This window comes from Phodopus roborovskii, unplaced genomic scaffold, assembly GCF_943737965.1.
Source record: "Phodopus roborovskii unplaced genomic scaffold, PHOROB, whole genome shotgun sequence".
In the NCBI taxonomy this organism is placed as follows: Eukaryota; Metazoa; Chordata; class Mammalia; order Rodentia; family Cricetidae; genus Phodopus; species Phodopus roborovskii.
Genome location: NW_026126418.1, coordinates 37,738,435 through 37,764,043, shown reverse-complemented (window position 1 = coordinate 37,764,043; position 25,609 = coordinate 37,738,435). Strand labels below are relative to the sequence as shown.

General features: G+C 34.9%; 1 protein-coding gene across 1 annotated transcript in view; it reads right to left on the bottom strand.

The window, feature by feature from the left end:
* Positions 1 to 521: 521 nt before the first annotated feature.
* The window catches only part of Scn7a (sodium voltage-gated channel alpha subunit 7), an 83,186-nt gene continuing 58,098 nt past the window's right edge, over positions 522 to 25,609 (bottom strand). The window contains exons 14-25 of the mRNA XM_051184548.1: positions 25,106 to 25,462; positions 21,927 to 22,364; positions 19,757 to 19,862; positions 17,473 to 17,627; positions 14,325 to 14,498; positions 12,360 to 12,467; positions 8,469 to 8,747; positions 7,668 to 7,721; positions 7,105 to 7,242; positions 5,367 to 5,471; positions 4,606 to 4,876; positions 522 to 1,715 (exon numbers count right to left, since the gene is read on the bottom strand). Of these exons, the coding sequence (XP_051040505.1) occupies positions 652 to 1,715; positions 4,606 to 4,876; positions 5,367 to 5,471; positions 7,105 to 7,242; positions 7,668 to 7,721; positions 8,469 to 8,747; positions 12,360 to 12,467; positions 14,325 to 14,498; positions 17,473 to 17,627; positions 19,757 to 19,862; positions 21,927 to 22,364; positions 25,106 to 25,462 (3,249 nt within the window). The 3' untranslated portion in view covers positions 522 to 651. The remainder of the gene's footprint in view (positions 1,716 to 4,605; positions 4,877 to 5,366; positions 5,472 to 7,104; positions 7,243 to 7,667; positions 7,722 to 8,468; positions 8,748 to 12,359; positions 12,468 to 14,324; positions 14,499 to 17,472; positions 17,628 to 19,756; positions 19,863 to 21,926; positions 22,365 to 25,105; positions 25,463 to 25,609) is intronic.

Here is a 25,609-nt window from a genome sequence, read left to right as displayed (position 1 = left end):
GCATCCACAATTCAAAACTAAATAAGGCCGTGAAACCATCACCACCACCACCACAACAACAAAAACCAAACAAACAGACATTCAAAAGCCAAGAAGAAAAACAGAAAAGGTGTTCAGCCAAATGTTCTACGAAATATATGTTGTAAATTAGCCCTAAAGTCGCTATGACTGAATCCAAAGCCACTTTCTGAAGAACTCTGTTTTCCCCTTACTGCCAGCAGCATTTATTTATGCATAATTGTGATATAATCCAGTGCTTCCCTGTTTCTGAAGCACAATTTCAAGAAGTATCACGTTTTGCAACTAAGCCCCTGGGGTGGTGACCTAGCCTATAATATGACATATAAACTAGAAAAGGAAAGCCATTTAGCTGCTGAACTTTACTTCCGTCTCTCCCCATCTTCTCCCAGTCATCTTTCACTGGAGACAATACTAAACAAGCCAAGGAAGAAAAATTACATAGCTGAGTGACAATAGTAAACTACATTAGGTGCACTGGGCAGACTGAACATGAACATGAGTTTCGCATGGAGATGTGTGGACAAACAAACAAGCTTCATCATTTTCTCTGCTCTCTGATCAGTGCTCAAACCTAGTTAAACTTTGTGTTTGGGGGATATGTGGAAAAAAAAGCAGAATAATGAAGTGAAATTAGATCTGGGTTTGAATAGATGTCTTTTGCTCAATTTTGTCAGAGTGGACACCTTTAGACGTGGGATCATCTCCATCATCATCTATTATAGGGATATCTGACATGTTTTTGTCAGTTTGCCTTAAGCGGTAACTCTTATAAGCCCGCTGGATGATGGTTGCTGAAACTGCCTCTTGTTTGCGTTTCAAAGTGGTTGTAATTGGTTCATATGTGATTTTGAAAGGGTTTGCTAACACAAACCCGGATTCTATCTCTGAAAGGACTTTCTCTACTCTCTCATCCTTTCCCATCACTCTTTTCGTAAAAGCAAGTAAGATGTCAAGGCAATGAATCCTGTCTCCAGCAGCCATGGGGAGATCCATAGCCACAAGCTGGCCCTTGTTAGGTTTTGCCATGAAAAGAGGAGGATCAAGAGCAGCTGCAAAATCTGAAAGCTTGCTAGAGTCTATGTACTGGGTCCTATCAGGGTCAAACCTGTTCCATACCTGGAAGAATTTCTTAAAGTCATCTTCACTCAAGGTCCTGTTTCTTTTCTTTAAAGGGATACCTAGAAACTCCATGATCAGCACAATGTACATGTTAACAATGATCAGCCACGATATGAGGATATAACTGACAAAATAGAAAATCCCAACAGAAGGGCTTCCACAATCTCCCCTGACCTGAGTGCCAGGGTTAATTTTATCAGGATCGCAGTCAGACCACTGACTGCTGAAAATTGCATTCAGCATGCCATCCCAACCAGAAAATATTGTAACTTGAAAGAGACAGAGCATACTGCTTCCAAAGGTCTCAAAGTTGGATACATCATTAATTCCAGCTTCCTTCTTAACATAGGCAAAGTTGTACATTCCAAAGATGGCGTAGATGAACATGACCAGGAAGATGAGAAGACTAATGTTCAGTAACGCGGGGAGTGACAGCATCAAAGGAAGCATCAGATCATGGAAGAACTTTGGTCCTTTCCCAGGACGCAGGATGTGGATGGCCCGAGAAAGAAGTATCAGTTGCACAAGTGAAGTAGGCACAAAGTATTGCCCTATTGTTATAGGCAGCAACAAACCTTAGTGTGAGAAGAAATACAAATAGGCAACAAAATTACCCAAATGCAAAAAACTAGTTAATTTTCAAGAAATCTAGTTTTCCATGGTTCATGAATCTGCTCTCTATCCATCATTTAACCTATCTCATATAATAGCATATTGAACACTAGATTAGCTAAATATTAATTGTCCTAATGAACAGGCCTTGTAGCAAACTCAGAGGACATTTTTTGGACTGTCACCATAAGATACTTCTAAAATTACAGATGATCAGAATTTACACTGTAAGTCAACAGTCAAAATATTTCTGAATATTGATGGATTAAATTTTTTTCCTCAATTTCATATCAAATGCCTTAAAATGAACCATGTAAATATGGGGAGACTAATAATATGATTTCTCTCGAAGATTTTATGATCCTTTAACATGATAATAGTTAAAGATAAGTAGAATTCAAGTAAGAAATCAATTTTTGATAATTAATGTTATAAAAGTGTATAATGTTCAGTGAATCATAGATTATAATCTAATTTGTTTCTTTTATAAGAAGATGAGTAGAAATTCTAAGTATTTCCTTATAATTTCATTTTGGGTTTTCATTGAGAAGTGGCTGTGCTCAAACTTTTGTGAACATGCCCACTCCATAACATGACCTTTTATTGGTGGAATTCTGTCATGTCTATATTCCTTCTAAAGTGTGGTAGTAACTCCTTCATCACAGCCAATATCCCATCTCTTGCCAGTCTTTGGAGCTCTTCTGTCATTCAAAGGCATCCTCATTAAACACTGCACAAATTTACCCACACGCTCACTACCAGGAAATTAAACTCCTTATCTAAAATCTGTTCTCTTGATGACATTATTTTTCTTGAAACACTGTCAAGTGCAAAAAATATATTCTCCTCCACTCTAAATTGAAAGAAATAAGAATCTTTGTACCTTACCAGGGGTTCTCATGCACATTTTGTCCAGTCAGTTTTATTAAGAGGTAAGCTAGATTTCTGACTTTTTATGGACAATAAGGCTCCATTCAGTCCTTTCTTATCATGGCCTGGCTCTGAGAACCATGTAGTCCTAATCACTTACACACTGCTGAAGGCTTTAGTAAATGGGTCATGGCCTCCCTGTTCACCTCAGCCTCTTGCTCAATAAAGGATTCAGTCTGCCAGCATCTCAACTCAATAATATGTTAATCAACTTCAGTAATGTCCATCAGTGCCCAGGTCAGAAGACTGACCATGAAGAGTAGAGCCTCCAGTTTAGACAGCTTTCTCTATGGCTGCTTTCCCCTTCCTGCTCATTCTTTAAATCCTACTTCAGCCAATGTGGTTCTGTAATTCATCTGTTTTCTTCCTGTTGCCTCCTCCAGCTCTATGCATTTTTTCTACCAATCTTCTTATCTTTTTCTCTCAGTATTCAGTGGCATGAATTCAGTATCCTACTGAAAGAACTGAAAAATCCTGAAAGCACTACTTTGCTTTCAGGCAGGTAGTTTATTTATGTTTTCTGTTATGAATGTCTTGATTTATGTCATTAGTCCTTTAACTTTTTTTAATTTTTTGAGATAATAATCGAATTATACCAGTTTCCCTTCTCTTCCCTTCATATAAACACTCCCATGTATTTTTCTATCCTTTCTTTCAAATTTATGGCCTCTTTTTTTCACTAATCGTTGTTTTACACACACACACACACACACACACACACACACACACACACACTTGTAAATACATAAATATAACCTGCTCAGTCTGTTTAAAGTTACTTGTGTATACGTTTTCAGGACTGATCATTTGGTATTGGGTAACCATTTGGTGTGATCTTCCTTGGGGAAGACTATTTCTTTCACTCTCAGTATTCCTTTGTTTTCTTTTGTTCTGTGTGTAGGATAAAGATCTCCCTGGCTTTCTCTCATAGTCAGTCTAACATCCTCGTTCAGCTCATGTTTAGGCAGTCATGTGGTGAGAATTTATGGGTCTACATTGTGACAATCCTTGGAGACACAATCTCACAGCAAACTCTCTGATTCTCTGGCGCTTACAACCTTTCTGCCTTTCTTGTGCTATGATTTCTGAGCCTTGGGTACAGGAATTCATATCATTAACTCTTAAATGCTACCTACTATCATGGAGATCATATTCTAGTTATGCAGAAGCAAACACTAAATAGATTTAGGGAAATAATTTTTCCCTAAACTAAGTGCTTGTCTATGCCCTTACTCAGTATGTTTTTATTTAAATTTGGTTCTTACATAACCTTTCTCTGACCACCAGTTCCTGACAAGGCACCCTTCACTCTGTTGTATGCTTTAGTACTCTCTGCTTCTTACATAACAGCACAGTGTGAGAATAATGTACTGCCCTGCACATATATCCTCTGAGAGTCTATAAATTACACATACATTCAAATTATTTCTAACTTTTATATGCAGAGCCCTGTCAATTAAGCAAGAGAATTAACAAAATATATTTGTCAACAAAGAGTAAGATTACCCAAATAAGAGAAAACTGGTGACAAATTCATTAAACTCTAAAACTATGAGACTATTGGCAAAATCCTTTAAATTCTAAAATTCTAATACTGCAAAGATTGGAGAAAGTTTTTAAAACTCAAAAGCATGTAATCTTAGTGAGTTTAAATGTCATGCCATTTTAATACATGGAGCTCCTTCTCCTGGCAGCCTAGAATGTCACAAATTACAGATTACCAAGCAAATCATGTGTCTGTGACAGATACTTTAAGGTTTTTAACACATGAAATATATTTTCTCATCAAGAACACAAAGATTGTACATATATACTGCAATTAGTAATTCACTCTTTTGGGTAAGAAAAATGATTTCATCACTTTGTTCTCAAGTCATTGTGAATAAATACTATAAAGGAAAATTTAACGAGAACAAACTTTACCTGTAATGGAGAAAATGACCACCATAAAATCATGAACATTCCACACATGGGTGAAATAGTGGCAGTGGAAGGCAGTGAGCTTCAATATGCATTCAAGAGTGAACAGTGAGACAAAAATGGAGTCCATCCAGTAGAGGGCAGTTTCCATTTGTGGACCTTGCTCATCATTTTGTATCATAATGGTTGTTGCTTGGAAACAGATAAGAACTATGATGATACCATTAAAGACAGGATGTGTTACTAGGTCAAAAATGAGGCCTTGGAACTTGTTCTGTAGAAGAAGAAAAGTATAGTATCTATTAACAAGCTACTTATAATATACATAAACATTGTTTCTGGATTCTATAAGTCTCATCTCAGAATAATGCAAAAATTTTTCACTTGAATCCCTTGTTTTGAATGTACTTTACAGTGTGTCAAAAGAATATATATTCTATTTGACTCTTTATTTTGAGATAGGATAATGTAACCCAAGGTAGTCTTAGACTTGCTGTGTCATGGAGACTGGCCATGACATCCTGATACTCTTACCTTACCTCCTAAGCACTGGGATTATAGGTGTGCTCTACTATAACTAACCTATTTGCTAATGATTTAAAAAAACACACTTTTAACTTTAAAAAAATTATATATATATATATGGCAAAGAAGTTTACCTAGAATTAGTTAGGAAAGCACTCTACTACTAACCTATATTCCAAGCCTGAATACACTGAATATTTTTAAATTCATTTATTTAATTCAAAATACTGTTTTCTTACTTTGGGACGGGGTGCTGGTCTCTGAGAATCTTCATACAGGAGCTTCTTCAATGCCCGGTACTGCTTTTTCTGTTTTACTGTTATAAAGATATTTGATCCTCCCTGGTAAAGAAATAAATAAATGAAAGATGTGAAAATCAAATTGTATTTCCTCCTATTCTTTCTTTACTGATGTGCATTTCAGAAACTAGCTGTCATTGTTTACACAGTCAATACTTTGCATTTTTATATGAAAATTTATCTGAGATGCACAGGGCACATGATGCTCAACCATCTGTATTGCACTTTTTTTATTTTCAGTTAGACAAGAAAGTTCCACTGAAAAGAACTGACTTTAATAGACAACATTTGTGTCTTTAACAAGAAGGAGTAAATAAAATTAGAATTGGACCAACTTGCAATTTTATAAGTTCAGTTATTGTCGTACTTTACAAATACAACCAAAAGGTTCTTAAAAATAATTCTGAAAGTATGCAACTCTTCTTATCTTCTTATCAAACAGCTGATTCATTTTTTGTTTCTCCTGCTAATTTCATAATATATATATATACATACATATATACATACATATATATATATATATATATATATATATATATTGAAGAGTATCTTTAATCCATTAAATAGTCATTGTTGATGCTCTGAGTCAGAATCTCATCACTAGAACTGACATGTATCACAATTATGAAGTCCAGAAACAAACCCTGGTATGCTAGCCCATTGGAAGGACAGTCAAATCATATTTGATGCTGTAGCATCAAATAGAATCATACATTGCCCCTGAGTTCTCTGCTCCCTGTGAGTAGCAGATCCACATGGTAAATGTGCACATGCCTCAGGTTTATGACCTACAGTTTTCTCTATTTAAAAAAGAACTCTGGATGCTTAGAACACACTGAAGTACAGAACTCTTCTGGGACTAGGGAGATGCCTGGGAGCAAGGTGCTTAGTTTGTAAGTTCATGGACCTGATGATTCTGAGAAGCCAGGTAAAAATGCCTTCATGAGGACCTCACACATAATCTCAAGGATACAGGACAGAAACAGATTCCTGGAAGGCACTGTAGTTAGAGTGGGCTACTTGAGTTCTGCGTCAAAATTGTTCTTTTGGTTTCTATATAGATTTTCACATATGGATACACACACACACACACACATCATATTCCTTGGGCAGAGTTTATGGTGACTATAAGTGAAAACAGAATTATCTTGAATTTGAGGCCAGTTTGGACCAATTGAACCTCAATAATTTATATATTTCTGGTAAAATGTTATTGTCTGTGCAATTTGAAATCTGAAATGTTTAATCACCATATGTCACCATTTGTGTCCTGTACTTGAATGCAAAGTGACTTTACTCGCACTTTAACAAGGAATTGAAGACTGTCATCTACTTACACCAAAAATAGTCAGACTCTATTTCAAAAATAGGAGTTATTTCTGTACACATGCATTTATATGTGTATAGACACAGTAAGGTCATATATGTAATGTTCATTACACTATTATTTATAAACATACACAGATAAATGCAGAAACTTCTTAATTTTAACACTTGTCTGGGTATATTTTTAATATTGCAGATACAAGAAAGTTTAGAATTTTTGTAAATTTTGTAATGTACAAGAACATTAATTATTGTTCAATTATTTTGTTGCTTGTAAAACTAACATGAGACAATTCCTGAAGTATTTTGCAAATTTTAAATTTAAGAATGTATAAAGAATATTTATACTTATCTTAATTTTCTGCTTGTTGAAATTACTAATAATAACACCAATCAGCATACTCAGAGGGAGAAATAATCCGAAGATAACAAAGTTGATAAAATAAATGTACATGTAGAGGTTGTGTTCAAAACTAGGCTGCATATTTACCTAAAATAGAATGTGAAAAAAATTAGTAAAACATGGATAGTAACTTTCTAAAACATGAGATTCATAAGACAACTGATCACACACACACACACACACACACACACACACACACACACACACATACACACACACACACAAACCCAACTTCAATAAATAAAGTAAATGCAGCATTCTGCTTTTTGGTGCAAGTTTATCATGGCTTTGTTCATTTGGGGTTTTAGATGTGTTTATTTGGTTTAGTTACTGTGAAAAAAGATGATCATCCTTCAAGATCGATAGCTGGGCCTCAATTGTTGCATATGTAATTGGGAGGATATTCAGTGCCCATGAAATACCAAATCTGAGATACATTTAATCTTTATACTCTTGTTGCCTGTGTTTAAGTTACTGTCTTGATAATGACATTGAGGATGGTGGATACTTACACCAACAGAATCAATAGCTGAATTCATAATACTGAGCCATCCATTAAATGTTGCCTGTTGAAAGTAAGGTAAATATATATGAATCTTACAGAAAACTTTTCATGGTAAATAAAAAGAACTGGGATTAGTATGTAAAGTGAGAAAAATTGTTTTAAAATAAGAAAGTGACAAAAGTACTCTAAAACATTGGATGCTGAGACTTGCCATACTTCCATATACTGTATAACTAAGACATTTAACATTTCCATTGTCAGATTATATTATTTTTACGTAACTTGTTTAATATTAATAAACTATTTGGTTTCAGTAGAACAAGAGAGACAAAGGGAAATAATAACAAAATTCTAAATATATGCAAATAAGCATCCAAGTTTTGCTTGTGATCTTAATCACGTGACTTGTGAATGGTGGATCATTCATTCACATTTGTTGGATATCAAACAACTGAGTACCCATGACTCAGCATGTTATTTAATATAAAGATATTAGCAACCTAAGAATGAAGGGTTGTAACCCTGTTACCAAATGAGCAATGGTGGAAATAGTCGAGTTCTGCCATTACTTTCCATTGTCTGCAGTGTCATTCCTACTTGCTTTTCCCACAAGAGCAGGTACTGTGTTTTATTGGACCTTCAAAGAAGGCTAGAACAGCATGTACTTCATAATTGTTATCTATCAATTTATAATTGCTCATCTATTTTATGACAAAATGAATCTTTACACATATTCTGTTGAAAATGCATGTTTGAACTCTAGCTTGAAAATGAATTTGATTTCAAATAGTTCAGAAAGTATACTTACCACTTGGAACAAAGAAAGAAAACCATTTCCAACATTATCAAAGTTCAGTTTTGCATTTTCCCAAGGCATTGATTCATTAAATATTAGGTTTTCACACTGACTCTTATTCATAACTTCAAATACATGGAATCTTTCTCCACTTGTTGGGTCAATGCATTCATAGAACTTGCCAGCAAATAAGTGTACTCCCATAATACTGAAAAGTAGCCAGGTCATTAGGCAGACCAGAAATACACTCAAAGTAGGTAATGTTGTTTTTATCAAAGCTATCAGAACCACCTGAAAAATAAGAAAATGTACATTTTAGATAAGGAAGGGAAAATCATTTTAATTTCTGATCACATTAAAAGTACTCATTAATGTAGTATCACTTTGAAACAAATACAATGTATATCCAGGCTTGAATAATTCATATGTAAGTACTGGAATCATCCAAACAGTGATTCAGTTTTAAGAAAAATATACCAAAAATCTATATACTTAAAAAAATTGGTACATCAGTGACAGGCAACAGAACTGATTAGTTAAAATACTAGACTGCATCTTTTATTTAGTGATCACATTCCATGAGATCCTATACTATGTTGTATTGACTCAGATAACTTACACTCACTGCATCAATTAGATTGTGTATAAAGTATGCAAAAAGTGGTAGCGAATGGATTGAGAACTGACTTGAATGTTATTGCCCTCAATAGGGTGGACTTGCAAAGAAGGAAATAATGGAATAGCACAGGAAATGTGGAGCTGAGATGGAGATAGTGGTGAAATCAAAAGGATGGATTAGCTCAGGAAATACTGACCAGGCAGATAGATCTACTTCAGACTCTGCCGTCCCCACTGAACTGTGCCACTAACGAGCCATTCAGGGTGAGAGGCTGAGGAAATGAACCCTCACTCTAAAGGAGAACACAGCCAGACTGAGTCACTGTCTTTATTTTATCACCTCCTCCTAACATTTTAATTAGAACTTTGTTCTCATCACTGCACTGAAACTGTTGGACAAAACTGAGCTGCTTGCTATATGTGACAGAATCCCCTTCGAATCTTAGAAAGCTAGCTTCTTTCCTTCCTTCTTTCCTCCTTCCTTCCTTCCTTTCTTTCTTCCTCTTTCTCTAGGAATTTATTTTTTCTTTTCTACTCCAGAAGCACAATCAAACCTGTTTTTCACCATCATCCTAAACATTTTTTGTCTTTATTAACCATGATTATATTTATGTATTTTCATACATTTTACCTATATGTTATAGATACATGTTAGTGGATTAATGTTTTGAGTTAAAATATGTATTCCATAATTTTATTATAACTCTGAAATTAAGTCAACAGACATTTGTTGATACTGTATGAATTTTGGCATTTGTAGAGTCAAACACACTGGTTTTCTTCCCATTTTGTTCAGAGAAGCCTTTAATCCTCAGAGTGAGGGATAAAGGATAGGTTAGGACTAACTGTATATGATGTATAATGTGAGTTTAAGTGAATTTATTTTAAAAAAGCAAATTTTGCTTTCATTTAATAAATAACATACATAATATTCCAGTTTTGCTTGGACATGGAAAGAGCCTATGTGTACATCAACTGAAGAATGAATAATTAAAATGTGGTATCAAGATACAACAGAATTTTATTCAGCTGTGAACAAAAATGAAAATATGGAATGTGTATTTAAGTGAATTGGGCAGGAAAGCACTATACTGAGTGTGATAAACCAGATCCAGACATACTAACATTGAATGTTATCTACTACTTATATGTGATCTTAGCATTGAATTTTTGAATTAATGTGTTTAATTCAAGGAGAAGAAAGATCTTCAGGGAATGGGCAAACTAGAAGATAGGTGATAGGAATGACAAAAGAGGAATAATAAGGCAAGAGGTTTATGTGGAGTGGGGTAGAGATAGGAGCTGTGGGAAGGACAACCAACACATAGAATGTTTCTAAAATCATATATGTGTGTGTGTGTGTGTATTCATATTAATACAAATATTCATATACATATATATTCATATAGAAGTTTAATTGCAGATACTCTGCATAGAGGATTATGCTTATTCTAGAAGCCATGAGTTGCTAAATAAAGAGCCTAGGGAAGGTATGGAATACTTCCTCTAGAGTTGTTGGACACTAAGGCCCCCAGAATTATCATTACTGTTTATCTTTCCCAAGAATTTAATGATGAGACACCATTGTTGAGGAAACCACACACATTGACATAGTTTCTAGAGAAATCAAATTGGTATTGAAAGCTGCCTCCATACTAGCTTGGGGACGAAAGTCTTGAAAAGTATTCCCCAGTTCTGATTGCTGTGAACTGCAGCTAGTGAGACAAGATATGACCAAGGTGCAATAAATTCAAATGTTATAGGTACAATTACCAGATTTCTTGTTGGATGTAAGTTGCCCTCCTAAGGAGGAAACAGATGCGTAGTGCTACAAAACTGGCCAAGAACCCATGGTTGGGCATTGAAATGCCCTAAATGTAAGTCTACTGCTATTATTTTCTAAATAGACATAGTACCAAACTATCTGAAAAATCTGTATTTCTCTACTTATAGATTATCCCAATTCTTAGACATTTTCAGAGAAGTGATGGGTGGTGTCCTTTTGCATATATGTTTCCCTTTTTGATTGATGAACAAAACACTGAGCAATAGAGGCAGGGAGATGAGGTAGGCAGGACTAGGATATGAGGAGAATTCTGGGAAAGGTAGGTAGAAAGGTGCCACAAAGAGACACCATGTATCTGAAGAAAGAGTAACAGGTCCAGACCCTTCTCCAGTAAGATAAGACCACGTGGAAATACTTAGATTAATAGAAATTAGTTAATAATTAAGACAGAGCTAGCCAATAAGAAGCCCTAGCCATCAGCCAATAGTTTAATAATGAATATAGTATAGCTGTGTGTTCATTTGGGGTTGAAGCGGCAGGACCTGACGGGAAAAGAAACCCCAGTTACAAAGACATCTCCTTGTGCACCACATGATGGTTAATGCAGAAACAAAAGGTGAAAGTGAAGAGAATGAATATGTAACTGTGGAGTGTTCATCCATAAATAGAAGTTTTTAGTCATTCTTTCTCCTCAAGGCTCAGGAACCATGGCAGACTAAGGGGCAGAATTAGCGATTCTAAAAGCCATAGGTTAGGAATGACCAGGGTGAACCTGTGGTTTCAACATGACAGGAACCCTGAACTCATGAACTGATGATAGCAGCTGTGGCAGCCTCCAAAGATTAAACTAATCAGCTTTCCAGCATGCAGCAGAAAGAAGTTCAAGGGGTTCCTGAGCCCCTATTCCTAACCGAAGAGCTATGGACAGTGATGGCTTCTGGTGAACAAAGGTCAGTTTTCTTTAAGGGCATGGCTTCTTGTGGGTCAGCTATATTTCAGTGAATTTCTCATATCCAGAAGTATATTGCCAGCACAAATTACAGTCAGTGAATTATTAAGTAAAATACAGGAAGGAGACATGGAGATAGAGGTGGATCTACGAGAAGTTAAAAGGAAGAGTTGTGTATGAATGTGATCAAACTACATTTATGGAAACTAATAAAGAATTAATTGAGATACTAAAATAGTTAATGAACTGACTGAACCCATATATATATATGGGTTAGAAATATGTTGTTTCTAAAACTATTTTATTTGTCAACTGCCAACTTTTAGTTTGTCTTTACGTATTTTGTTAGTTTTCACATATTACGAGCAATTACTAAAATCTTTAAATGTGTTACTAACATTTGCTTCCCTATTTGTATGCACTTGGAGATAAGCTATTTGTCTGTTTAGAAAGATCTATTAAAGGAACAATAAAGCCTGTTAATTCATGGAAATGTCTGTCGAACCCCCATATGAACCCTCACAGCTGAGGTTTAACCCTTCTGTCATACCTTCATTCTCTCAAACTGAGAGAGAACCCTCAGTGCTCGAAGGAATTTGATGGAAGTGAGTGGGTTCAGATCTTCTCGAGTTTTGCCTATTAAGCTAAGACAAAATACCTGTACATATTTAAAAAAAGAATTAATAATTTTGTGCTTATAATAAAAAGACACACAATGAACTTATCAGTCAAACTTTAAAACACTTAAATCCACATTTCATAATCTCTTAGTAATGCAAACTGTAAGAATATAATTTTTAATTTTTTTTCCAAAAAGATAAAACAGTAATCATTTTCAGAAATCAATGTTATTTACATAAATATTTATAAAGTTGTTATTCTATGTGATTAAGACTAATATTGTTTTCCAGTTTGAAATAAGATGATTTTCAATACAGCATTGAAACTAAATTCATTAAAACAAGATATAGAATGCACTCACATATTCACCTCTGGATTATTGTGATTAAGGCAACATGTAAAATAATTCAGAAACCAGATGAGGAATTACATTAACTTAATTAAACAAGAACATAGATTGTAAAATTATAGTTACAAAGATGCATGATTTGTAAAGTAAACTTATTTCAGAAAGTCATCAGGATTTAAAATATGCTACTTAGAATTAAGCAAGGTCAATATAGCTATGATTAAACTTTTATTATATCTAATGCTTGCTTCTCATGTTTTCAAGTCAACATAGAAAATTACCACTTCATCTTTGTTCTTCATTCTGTACTATACTATGAAGATGGTGTTGAGGTAGCCTTGGAAGCATGGGGTTCTCTATAGAAGCATACAGGGATGTAGATACAAAGAGCACTGAATAGGTATAGTGTCCTTTTGTGCTGTTTTATAGAGTAGAAGCCTAGAACTGACATGGATGGAAGAGGTGACCTATTGCAAGTCATTGATTTTAGGCAGAAAGGCCTCCATAGTTGTCCGTAAAATAGATATCTATTCATTGGTAAACATTAGCTATACAATATGCCTAGAAGGCATAGGGGACAAGGGACAGTAGAGTAATATTCCTAAAACTTTCACCATGATAACACTTTTCTTTTAGTATGAGAAGACAAATTAAAAAAAAAAACAGAAAGAACAACACCCCAAACAGTGAATAAATTATATAATATTCATAAGTGAAAAATGAGGAAAAAACGAGTACTGGTATGGCCGTCATTTTAATTAGGTAGCACAGGATGACAGGACTTCACAGGTTTCATTTCAGCTATAAAAAAAAAATTGTAAAATCCCACATGGAGAAATAAGTACAAAAGCAATAGGATGTAAATCACATTGGCAAATTTGAATCATTACAAAAAACAGTGCTGGTAGGTCACCCACTAAGATGGCAGGGGTAGAGAATAGGGGTGGATTGGAAGATAATAGTTTAGGGGGTGGATGGGATAGAGCAGCAGGTGATATCATCACATCTTGTAGGGTCTTGGAGAATTTTTTCTCTGAGGAGGATAGACTGTTGTTAATCAGGTTTCCCAACGAGAAGCATATTAGCTGATATCTGCCTTATATTTTCACTTTGATTTCTGTACAAAAAACAACCGAAGCTTCACTTTAGCCTGAGCAATAATGTCAGCATAGAATCTACTCAATGGTCTACACGAGATACCCTGATACCTTGAAGTATGATGAGGATGACAAAACCAATAATAATAATAATAATAATAATAATAATAATAATAATAATAATAGGTCAAAGTATGGCCATATTTTTTGAAAGTCAACTCAGTAGGATTTGAAGAGTTTTAGGGATATTTTTAAGATATTGTTCAAAACTGTAATGTTGAATATTTCCAGTTGTGCAGTGACAGAATATGCAGATGTTAGACATTACAGATGTGGGAAGCTAGAAAACTGTTGAGGCTGCATGGAGGGAGAAGGAAGGAATGAGAAGGTTGGAAAGTGACAGTGAAAAAAGAAAGCAGTGCTTAAAGGTTTTCTTCTAAATACATACGATGACGACCATGAAGTCCAGCTTGTACCAGCCATTAGCGAAATAGGCTTTAAATCCGTAAGCTACCCACTTGAGAAGCATCTCCAAAATGAAGATGTAAGCAAAGATCATGTCTGCATATTCCAGTAAGATTTTAATGGTTTTTCGCTGATCAATATATATATCTTCCAGAGCCTGTAATTAAAATGTTTAAATGTTAATATACAAAAGTTCTAGGTACTTTGATTATATGGAATTAAGTTCAATTTCAAATTCTCTGAGACATAAAACTAAAGACATTTAATAATAAAAATGCACAAATTTCACAAATCTCTATCTGCAGGTAATTGGAGGCTGTGAAAACATACTTTGGAAATTGGAACTAAAATATTTGGAAAAATGAGTTGTATCAGGGTGATTTTACATATCAACATTTTTTGGAGGAGGAGTTCAAGAAAGGGTTACTCTATGTAGTACTGGCTGTCCTGGAACTCTGTAGACCAGGATGGCCTCACACATGGATTTCTGCCTGTAGCTGCCTCCTAAATGCTATGATTAAAGGCATGAATCACCACAACCCAGTTTACACATCGATTTTTGTACCTGGAACCCATCAGAGAAAATATCTCCTATCCAAGTACTAACCAAGACTGACCCTGTTTAGCTTCTGAGATAACTTGAGACAGGCATGCCCAATTTGGCAAGGTCAAAAACAAAAATCTACCTGTGCTCCATCAGTAAGGATATAACAGATGGAGCCAAGAAATAAATGAAATAATCACACTCAACATACCACATGCCCCTGCTTTTCAAGTACATGTTGTATAATGCAGTTGGTTCTACAATTATAACCCAAAACTCATATATAAAAGACATGTAGATAAAAATGACAACCATTTTCCACTCAGGGTAAAATTCTGAGGCATTATTTGACTTCAGAGTATTCTTGTAATATTCAGTAAAGTTGGCCTCACTTGAAGACCATGACAAAGTTTTCAATTAGTATTTTGAAAAACACCTTTAAAAGATCTGCTTTCACCTCCATCCTAGCTCCCAGAAGTACAAGCATAGTCAAATGCCTTTATATTGAGGGGCTAGAGGATTACTGATACTGCTACAGAAGGGGGAAGACTTCATTCTGATAGCATGTGCCATGTGTTGGATATTGTAAAATGTACTGGGTGGAATGGAAAGAATAAGATTGGGAATCTGTTCTGAGGGGGAGTTTATTGCATTCTCATAGATGCTATAATAATCACTGCAAATTGGTGTTTGAGAAGCAGTAAATTTTTGTTCTTGTAACTCTTGAAATGTAACACAGAATTAATTTCATTGTGTGAAAATCAGTGTCTGGAGAGTGAATCCCCTTTTTCATTGGTCATGTGATGTCTGCTTTCATCTTGAAGGCATGACATTCCGATCGCTACTTCTATCTTCATTTCAATAGCACACTTGCTCTCTTATAAGAATAATACTGTTTTCATAAGGAACACTGTGACTACTTCTGATTCATGTGGAGAACTTAGGGTCATGTGCTTTGCTCATGATCTCGAATTTAGTCTTGTCTTCAGTCATCGAAATGAGAACAGACATATCTGGGTCCGACAATATGGCCACAATTGCCATTTTTCAGATGGCAATAGGGTTGAGGAATCAGAGCACAAACTTGGGAGAAAGGATAGACACACTGCTGTCAAGTCAATTTTCAATGACATAGAAATACACACCAACTTGACCTGTTACAATATGATATCCTGTGAACTGGGCCTTATAAATAACAAGGAATGGAAAGATCACTAGATGCTCAGGGGTGGGGGTTTGGATGCACTTCCTAGTACTAAAAGAGACGGTAATGTCTACTGGACCACTTCAGACCCAAAGGTAAAATTACGTGCTTGAGAATACTGGTCCAACTTATGTAGAAGGTGACTCAGATGACTAATTTCTTTTCAGTTGGACATGGCAAAAGTGAAGTGTTCTGAAACTGTTTAGCTACATTCCCTGTGGCCTGTCCATTTGAGTCATAAGAAGATATGCTTCAAGGGGAACCTGTGATGAAGAAAGAACCAGAAAGGAGAACCTGGCCATCCTAATTGGGGATGACTGAACTTTCTAGGTCCTTGCTATAAGATAAGTGGTTTCTCAGGTATTTGTTCATGGACTGAATAGAGCATTAGGAGTCATAGTAGATGTTTATTAAAATTCAGACTAAAATGTCCTTTGATCGCGACAGCACCCCTTACCAGCAGGAAGTAGTTTGGAAAGAACAACACCCAAAATCCCAAATATTGTCTATAAATGTTTGTTTTCATTTAAATGGACTTGGTTATATAAAATAAATAAAAATAAAAAAATGTCCTCTGATCAATTTTGGAATGCTGTACTGAGAAATCTTTTTTTTAAAGTACTTAACAGGTAATCAGAAATGACTGATTCATATCATCATGGCACAGTGATATGCTACACAACAAAAATAATGGTGATAAAACAAATATGCACATCATATTTAAACTGAATTTGATGAAGATAAAAAATGTATAAAGTGAACATGGAATACACAAATGGATGACTACCCACGTAGAAAGTTTCTGTGCAGAGTGAGAACACAATTCTAGACTTAGGATGTTTTGTTATCAATCATATCACTGACACATGGACATGTTCATTTGTTTCTTTCCAAGACATCAGTTTCCAGTGGCCTTACAGCAACTTCAGAACAGCATAATATGCCAATTCAGAGGGTTTCAAAATTTTAATTTAATAATAGACAAAACATTGAAATCAGTGTGTCTATTTCACTTCCTTTTCCCATTACAGTGTGTAGTTTTGAAATTATTGTTTACTTAATTTTATAATTAAATTTAACATCAATGTTAAGTATTTATAATATAAATATAAAGCTTACCATAGGAACATCAATGATACAAAATTCACACATCAGAAAACTATTGATATAAAAGATAGTGATATTCAATATTGAATATTGAATCATTTGTTCACAATGTTTCTAACAAGGTGTGAAAGTTTCTAATGCTAACAAATTGCAGAACATGAATTCTGGAGCTATATTAAGTATTCTGGGCAAAGTCATCTGGCATAGTGATGACCTTGAATTAAAAGGTCTTATAGAGAGTATTTTCACATAACATTTATGCAGCTGTGTGCTCACCAGGGTGCCTGTGCTGAGCAGGGTAACTATACCAATGAAGCACTTGAACCAGCTGTTTTCTACTATCTTGCAGCAAGTTTTCCTTATGTTCTTCCAAATATTTCCATTCCTAGATTCTCTACTGACTTGAGCAGGTGAAGATTTTCTTTCATAAGCTGCCAAGAAGGAAACTGTTAGAGATAAACTTCTAGAAAACCCACAGTGGATAAACGTCTCAAACTTTAGATGCTTCAATGACTTGTTTATTGAATCCCATATAGATAGTCCTGTGTTTTTCACACATTCAACTGTTTACCACTGCTAAGTGGTCTGTGATCAGCAAGCAGCAAAAGGAACTAAAGTTGTGAGTTTGGAAGAGGAAGAAATAACCCAGGATGTAGATAAGATAGAATGTCCTTCTATCCTATGGAGAAGAGAACTAAAACAAATACTAAAACAAGTTCCCCCATCCTACCCCATTGTGCACACATTTGATAGCTTGTAAACCACATTTTGAATACTCAGTGTAATGATTTAAGACACTTACTTATATTAACACATCTATTATTGTCAACTAAATTTTTTTGAAACGGATTCTTAGGCAGCATGGAAATGGGAAACTTGAGTGAAACGATTTAAAGAGATAGTCGGAATGCTGTGTACTTCAAGGGCTAAGTATATGTAGCTGCAGGAATCCTCTCCTTGTCAGAGAGAGTTAACACAAGCAAATCTGTGGCCCAACAAGGGGATGATCATTGGATTTGTGAATATATGTATGTGAATGGAATGTAAAGTTAAAAATATTTTAGTATTATTTGTCAGTTTATGATTTTTTTTTTCTAAAAACGGGATATACCTACACCTCTGTTTTAGATGATCAATGTCCTTGAATTTAATTTGCTGCAATACAGATGTGTGTGTTTAAGGTGGGGCATTTGCCCATGTGGGCAAGTGTGAAGTTGATGCTAAGATGTGTCCCCCAATTGCCTCTGCTTCTGTTTTCTTGAGACACGATCTGTCACTGGACCTAGAACTCACCATTTCAGTTAGATGGACTGGCTCCCTGGATCTATCATTATGTGCCTTCTGCCAGACATGACTTTTATGTACATGCGTGGGATACAAATTCTGGTCATCATGAATTTTACAGCATGCATTTTATCCTCTGAGCCATCTTTTCAGCCAAATTATATACTTAATTAAAAGCTATTAATTGCGAGTTTTTGACATTTTTGACTTTGATGACTTTTCATTGATTTCAAAAGTCCAAATCTGTAGTAATTTATTAATATTGCTATTTGAATTATATATCACTGTGAAGTATGTTATGTATCTCATGTGCTGAAGAGCTCACTGAAATTGTATATTGTAGATCTACCAATTTCTATGTAAAATATCTAAACACATAATTTTCTTTTTTTCCTATGAAATTCATAGATGTTTTGTCTAAAATTATTTTATTTCACTTTAAAATATATGTGATATATGAAAATAGTTTAATCTATATATTCTTGTGTTGATTTAACTATTACTTGCTGATTTTCATGTTCTAGGATAATGCGATCAGTTTCATAACTACAGTATGTAATTAATGATTATTAATATTATTAACATATATTATATTATATATTATAATTATATATGTTATAATTATAATATATAATATAATAATATATATAATATATTCATTAATATATAATGAATATTATATATATTATTAGTATTATATATAACCTGAATAATGCATTTGAGTAAACAATATTAGTAGTATTCCACTAACACACAATTGCTCAGTGTTTCTTTCTCTGTCAATTATGACAGTTACTATATTTATAGGCAGAATCAGTGAACTAGGACAATGATGATATTGATAACATAATTAAGTGTTGCTATTATTTGGAAAAGATTATCTTCTAGACTTGTGTACACAAATGCATACAGTAATCTTTTTAACCTTCCTAGGAGGTTTATCATTGTTTAGATTAGGAGGCTGAAAGGGCAAGAGAAAACAGATAGTAGATAGAGAGGTAGTATGAAACTGTTGATTCCAGACACAGCTTTATAATGGCCACATTACTTTGTACCAAGTAGGCTCTTTCTCTTTTTCCCAAGATGATTTGTTTTCTTTATAATTATTGATGTCTTAAGTTATAGGTGAGTGACTGAGTACACATTTCAAAATATATGCAAACTTTCTCAATTAATGTTCAATGTAAATGGTTAAATATAAATATTGAATCATTATTTCAATTCAGATAAATATAATCTAAGTTTGAATAAAATTAGCAAAGAAACTTCTACTTGCCATTTTTGTGAATCTTTGGCTTTTCATGTTCGTAGACCATTTCTTCCTCTTCAGAGATAGCAATATCAACTGTGCTGCATTCAGATGAACTAGATTGTTTCACCTTCTAGAAAATTTAAAGCCCCAGCAAAATGTTACAGCCAAAACTTAACTTGATTATTGAAGTTTTATTTCATTTTCAGAAATAAATATGAAATACAAAAATAATAATAATTAAAGTGGAAAGACTTCAAGGTTATTTGGGGACTGATACTGAAGTTTACTTTGTAAAATAAAGATTTTCTTTTTTAATTGGTTTGAAATACTTAAGTGAAAATAACATTAGACAAACTCAAAGGTCAGCTACAAAGCACTTAAATCATAATTTAAAAATAATGATTTTGAATTTTAAGGCTTTCACAGGGGCTGCTTAGATGAAGTTTTAATTAGATAGACATCACAATAAGTCATGCTAATATTAAGTAGACAAGAATGTTTTTCAGTATAACTGTTAAATCCATTTCAAATAGTCCTGTGCGCAATTTTGGATGTGAGGTTATCAAGTGAAATGAGGAAAAAAAAAAAAACACATCAAACAGTAACCAGAACAGAATGGGGCAAGTGGGCAAGCCATATAGGAAGTTTCTGGGGAAACACAGGTTTCTTCCTTTGCCCATTCGCTGTACTGAAGCACAAGGCTGCTGGGTCAAGGTGATATTTCCTTTATATATGTGGCAAATGCTTCAGTTCAGCTTATTTTAATTTGGGTACAAAAATATATTTTAAACTTTCCAGGATCCTATAAGTCAGTAGCACCAAATAATATTTTCTAATTAAGATACATAGAATACAGGAATATAAAAATAAATTTATTAATTTAGGATTATTTAGATATAATTTGGAAAAGGATCATAACAGAATACATAGCTAAACAGATATATAATGGAATAAATCTTTGAGAGGTTATTTAACCAAATAAAAGCACAAATAAGCATACAATATTATGGACAGATTCTGAACTCCCAATATTTCCAGTTATTTAACATAACTGTTTTACACTGTATTTTGTGCTTTAGACTTTCTAATGATATTGTCAAAAGTTTTCAAGGAACCATCAAATATATGTACCATGCTAAATAACAATTTAATCTAGACATGCAAGGAAGCCAAGCCTTCATAGAAGATAGAGATGTGTGATGAATAGGGATTACCATCATCTTGTGATTAATTAAGAGTGAATAAAGTAAAGAATATTGATAACCTGAAAGGAAGTGGAGGCTCTACTGATTACCAATCCTGAAATTGTGTCAGATGACAAATTTGAGGTGTTATAGTAAAAGCATGTGCCAAAACAGCAGAGGTCTAAGTGAAGAGATACCAGACAAAGACATACAAGTTGTCCTTCTTTGGGGACTTTGAGTGACCTGAGGTTATGCCCAATGATACTCAGAGTGATAAGCCTATAACAGAAAGTGCTTGCTATAAGTATGGCTTTGTACTAAAGTTTACCTTTTGTTAAATCATTAAATTGTATACAATTGGAAAGGATGCAACACTAAGAATTTTAGAAGCGAAGTGAACAGGTATCTAGCCTACCTGAGTCTTTATGTCAGGACTTTATAAAATCAACTGTTCACAATTCAAACTCCTGACTTCCTTTATTCTTTTTGTCTAACTTCATTGTATATTTTATATACAACAGACATGAATGGACTAGAATTTAAGTCTTAGCATATAAGGATCATGACCTCTTCTAAGCTACTCTCACATCTTTGATGAAGAAATTTGAATCTCCCAATCATACACATTGACTTCCCAAACTTAGGTACCTTAAAGTGCTTTTTCATCACCACAAATTGTCTTGCTTATCAGTTTACAGAATTTCACAGTTATACCTCTAACATCTCCAGCATGATCACATTCTCTGTGCTAATATAATAATTTTCTTGCTTCTTCCCTCTAGAATATATATATATATATATATATATATATATATATATATCTTCATTTCTGAACAAGGAAACAAAAACTTGGATATTTAAGTAGTTTGTTCAAAACCATGATATCAGTAGTTAGGAAAAGAGAATTTAGGTTCAAATGTGCAATATAACTCTATAATGTCAATATTGAATTAATTTTTTAATAGAATCACAAATCTATACTGAATTATTAATACAAAAGAATTGCTTACCTCTTTACTGTCTCCATTCCCAGACTTGCTTCGAATCTCCTTGTTATCTGGATTTTCTATATCAGATTCTCCTGAAGCAATTGGCACCGTTTCTGAGACACTGGGACTAATAATCAGTGACTGGCTCTCAGATTCAGTCATAGGGGTTTTCTCTGTGCAACTGCTCTTTTCCTTATATCTCAGGAACGATTGGGTGTCACTCAGTTCAGAAAGAGTATGGCCAGAAATATTCTCTTTAACACTTATATCACATATTTGGTCTTTTGCTTCCGTGACAACAGTTCTTTTAGTACACAATATTTTAAGAAGCACACAGCTTATTCCTTTCTTTATCCTGGACATGGCAAGCTGAAAGTTTTTGGCTTCTTTGTTCACTTCTTGTGTTATAGCAGCATAAGAACTGAATGAGCTCACAAGTGCCACAAAGAGGTAAAATATCTAAAAAATAAATAAATAAATAAAAATTTAATAAAAGGAAATGCTGAGTAATGTATCTTGACTATTTCCTTTTAAACAATAAGAACAGCACTCTCAAAATTCTGACCTGAGACAAAAAAAAAAAAAATACAGAAATTTATCACAGTGCTCAATGTCAGGTCTGTGTGCACAGAATTCTTGTCTTGTGGGTTGTTAACCCTGTCCTGATTGTTTTCGTACTAGAGATTCAACGTGGTGCCTTGTGATTGCTACCAGGCATTTTACCACTGCATCAAATAGGATGTTTTGGTTTACAGCAAACAGAATGTTAAGTTTACAGCACCCCTATGTGATTTAATTTGTTTCTTTTTTCCTGGTGGGAAATATAAGGCTTATAGATTTCAAATCTAAAGGCCACTCTAGTTTGTCTTATTCCAACGCTTGTTTCATCATGGAGACAGGCTTCCTTAAAGTGAAAGAATGAATACTATCTTAGAAATAGCTAATGTCACAAGGGTTACAGTCCAGTCCCTGGAAAACACACAAAGAGCCTGCAAACAAAGGGGAAGCTCCAGGGAGTTAGCCATGGGGCTGAGTTACACATCTAACACTTTCAAAGAAATTATTTACTTATTTTTAATTTGATTTTACAGTTCTTGATCCCATCCTCTTCTCCTATCCCCCTCCTACTCCTTTGTCTCCCTTGTCCGCTCACCTCCCCCCCCCCATCCACTCCTCACAATGAGGAGTCAACAAAGTCTGGAACATTAAGTTGGGGCAGGACCAAGCCCCCCCCCCGCATTAAGGCTAAGCATGGCATGGGAGGGGGTGAAGTGGGAGAGCAATGAAAGATATGTCTTGATAGAAAAAGACACTATTGGGTTAGGGAGAAACCTGGTGCTAGGGAAATTCCTAGGGATCCTAGGATGGCCCCAGATAAGACTCCTAGCAATAGTGGAGAAGATGCCTGAACTGACTTCCCTCTGTAATTCGAGTGGTGCAATTATCATCATAGAGCCTTCATCAAGCAATTTATAGAACCAGATGCATAGATCCACAACCAACAACCAGACCTAGTTCTGGAAATCCAGTCAAAGAGAGGGAGGAGGGAATATATGAGCAAGGGAGGTCAAGATCATGATGGAAAACCAGCATAGGACCGTCTTAGACCCACTGAACATGGGTATTAGTAAGGAGGACTGAGCAGTCCATGGCCCTCTGGTAATGTTTCATTATTTATCCCTAGTATGTAAATGGGCTTTGGGAGCCCATTCCACATAGAGGGATACTCTCTCAGCTTAGACACATGGGGGAAGGCCTAGGCCCTGTTCCAAATGATATGACAGACTTTGAAGATTCCACATGGAAGGCCTCACCCTCCCTAGGGAGCAGAAAGGGGATGGATGGGGGTTGGGAGGGGTAGAGGGGAGGAGAGGAAGGTGAGGGAACTGGGATTGACATGTAAAACAAGCTTGTTGCAAATTTAAATAAAAATTTATATATATATATATATATATATATATATATATATATATATGATGGAGTAATCTACAGAGACAGCTGAACCAAGTACTAAAGAACTCTAGACCCATAGCAGTAGAGACTCCAGGGGATGAAACTAAGCCCTCTATTTGTAGGAAACAGTTTGAAGCTTGTACTATCACGGGCCCTTGAGAGTAGGACCACGATACAAACCTGGCACATGAACTAGCCTGTTGGAGCCCATTCGCTATGGTGGGATGCCATGCTTGGCCTTAATGCATGAGAGAGGGGCTTGGCTCTGCCTCAACCTATTGTGTTAGACTTTGTTGACTCCTCATGAGAGCTCTTACCTGTGAGGACAAGTGGACTGGGGGTGGGCTGGGGGGAGGCAAGGAGAGGTGAGAGGAGGGGTGGGAGAATGGGTGGGAGAGAGAACTGTGGTTGTAATATAAAATGAAATTTAAAAGAATAAATAAATTATTAAAAAAATCAGGCCATATCAATTTCTTAGTAGCAGTGAAGACTTCTTAATCAATTAATTGAACATCAGTTCAATGATAAATTAAAAATAAATGCTTTCACCCTTATACAATGCAACCTGTATATCCATTGGTTTGGAACTTTTACTGTACTATTTGGTCAAGTGTTAATAAAAGTAATTCTAATGATTAGTTAATGGTACTACATATCAATAACATCAGGATCCCTGGATTTGGATTCAAGGCACATGTACAGCATTAGCAATTCCCTAGGTAATGCCAATGTGCAGGTAGGTTGACAGCCAGTGTTACATTTGAGTGCATATTAAAACTTAGTGGGCAAACAAATCTTAAGAACAGAGTTAAAAGTGGATTATGCTTCCACATGGCTGAGTGGTATTGGAGACTGCAGGTCTGATCCATTTCCACATGATGTCAAAGCAACTTTAACTAAGATTATGAACTAGTTCAAGTCAATAGAAATATGATGGAAATAACACATGTAATTATAAAGAAAGTAATACTAGTGAATTTTATTAAACTATATGTACCTTAATATTAGTATGACATAAGTACAAAACTGCTAATAATACAAATTCTTTTGGGATAAATCCATTATGTATTTCTCGGTTACTACATATCTCAAATTGGTCCAATTTTATTTCAATTGATAATCACCAAGTACCCACTATGTTAGAAAATCGAACCATAAATCACTGGATCAGATCAATCCAGTACATAAAGATACATACAGTATACCAGGTATTTTGTTAAGAAAATATAGAGACATGCAATACTTACCAATAAATTTCCAATTAAAATGACCATCATGTAATAAGGAACACACCAAGATTGGCCTGCGACCGTCATGCAGTCCCATAATGTCTCTATCCACTCTCCACAGAAAATTCGAAACACGATCATGTAAGCATGGAGAAAGTCACTCATGTGCCAACGGGGGAGTTGACAGTCTTCGTCTAAGCGGCAGACACATTCTTTGTAACTTTGACCAAACAGCTTCATGCCAAACACAGCAGAAAAGTACATGAATAAGAACAGCAACAGGACCAAGTCTTTCAGGGCCATCAATTTGTTACCAAGGATACGCACCAAATTCTCAAATGGTGGGCCATATTTCCCCAATTTAATAAATCTCAACTAATGAACAAATGTAAAATAGAAGAAAAACAACAAAAGATCAGTGTTGATTATAATGTATACTTGAACACTGCAATGTTTCATCAGAACTATGTAGTCATGTATATATAACCTTTAAACTTATACTAATTTCAACATCAATAACAA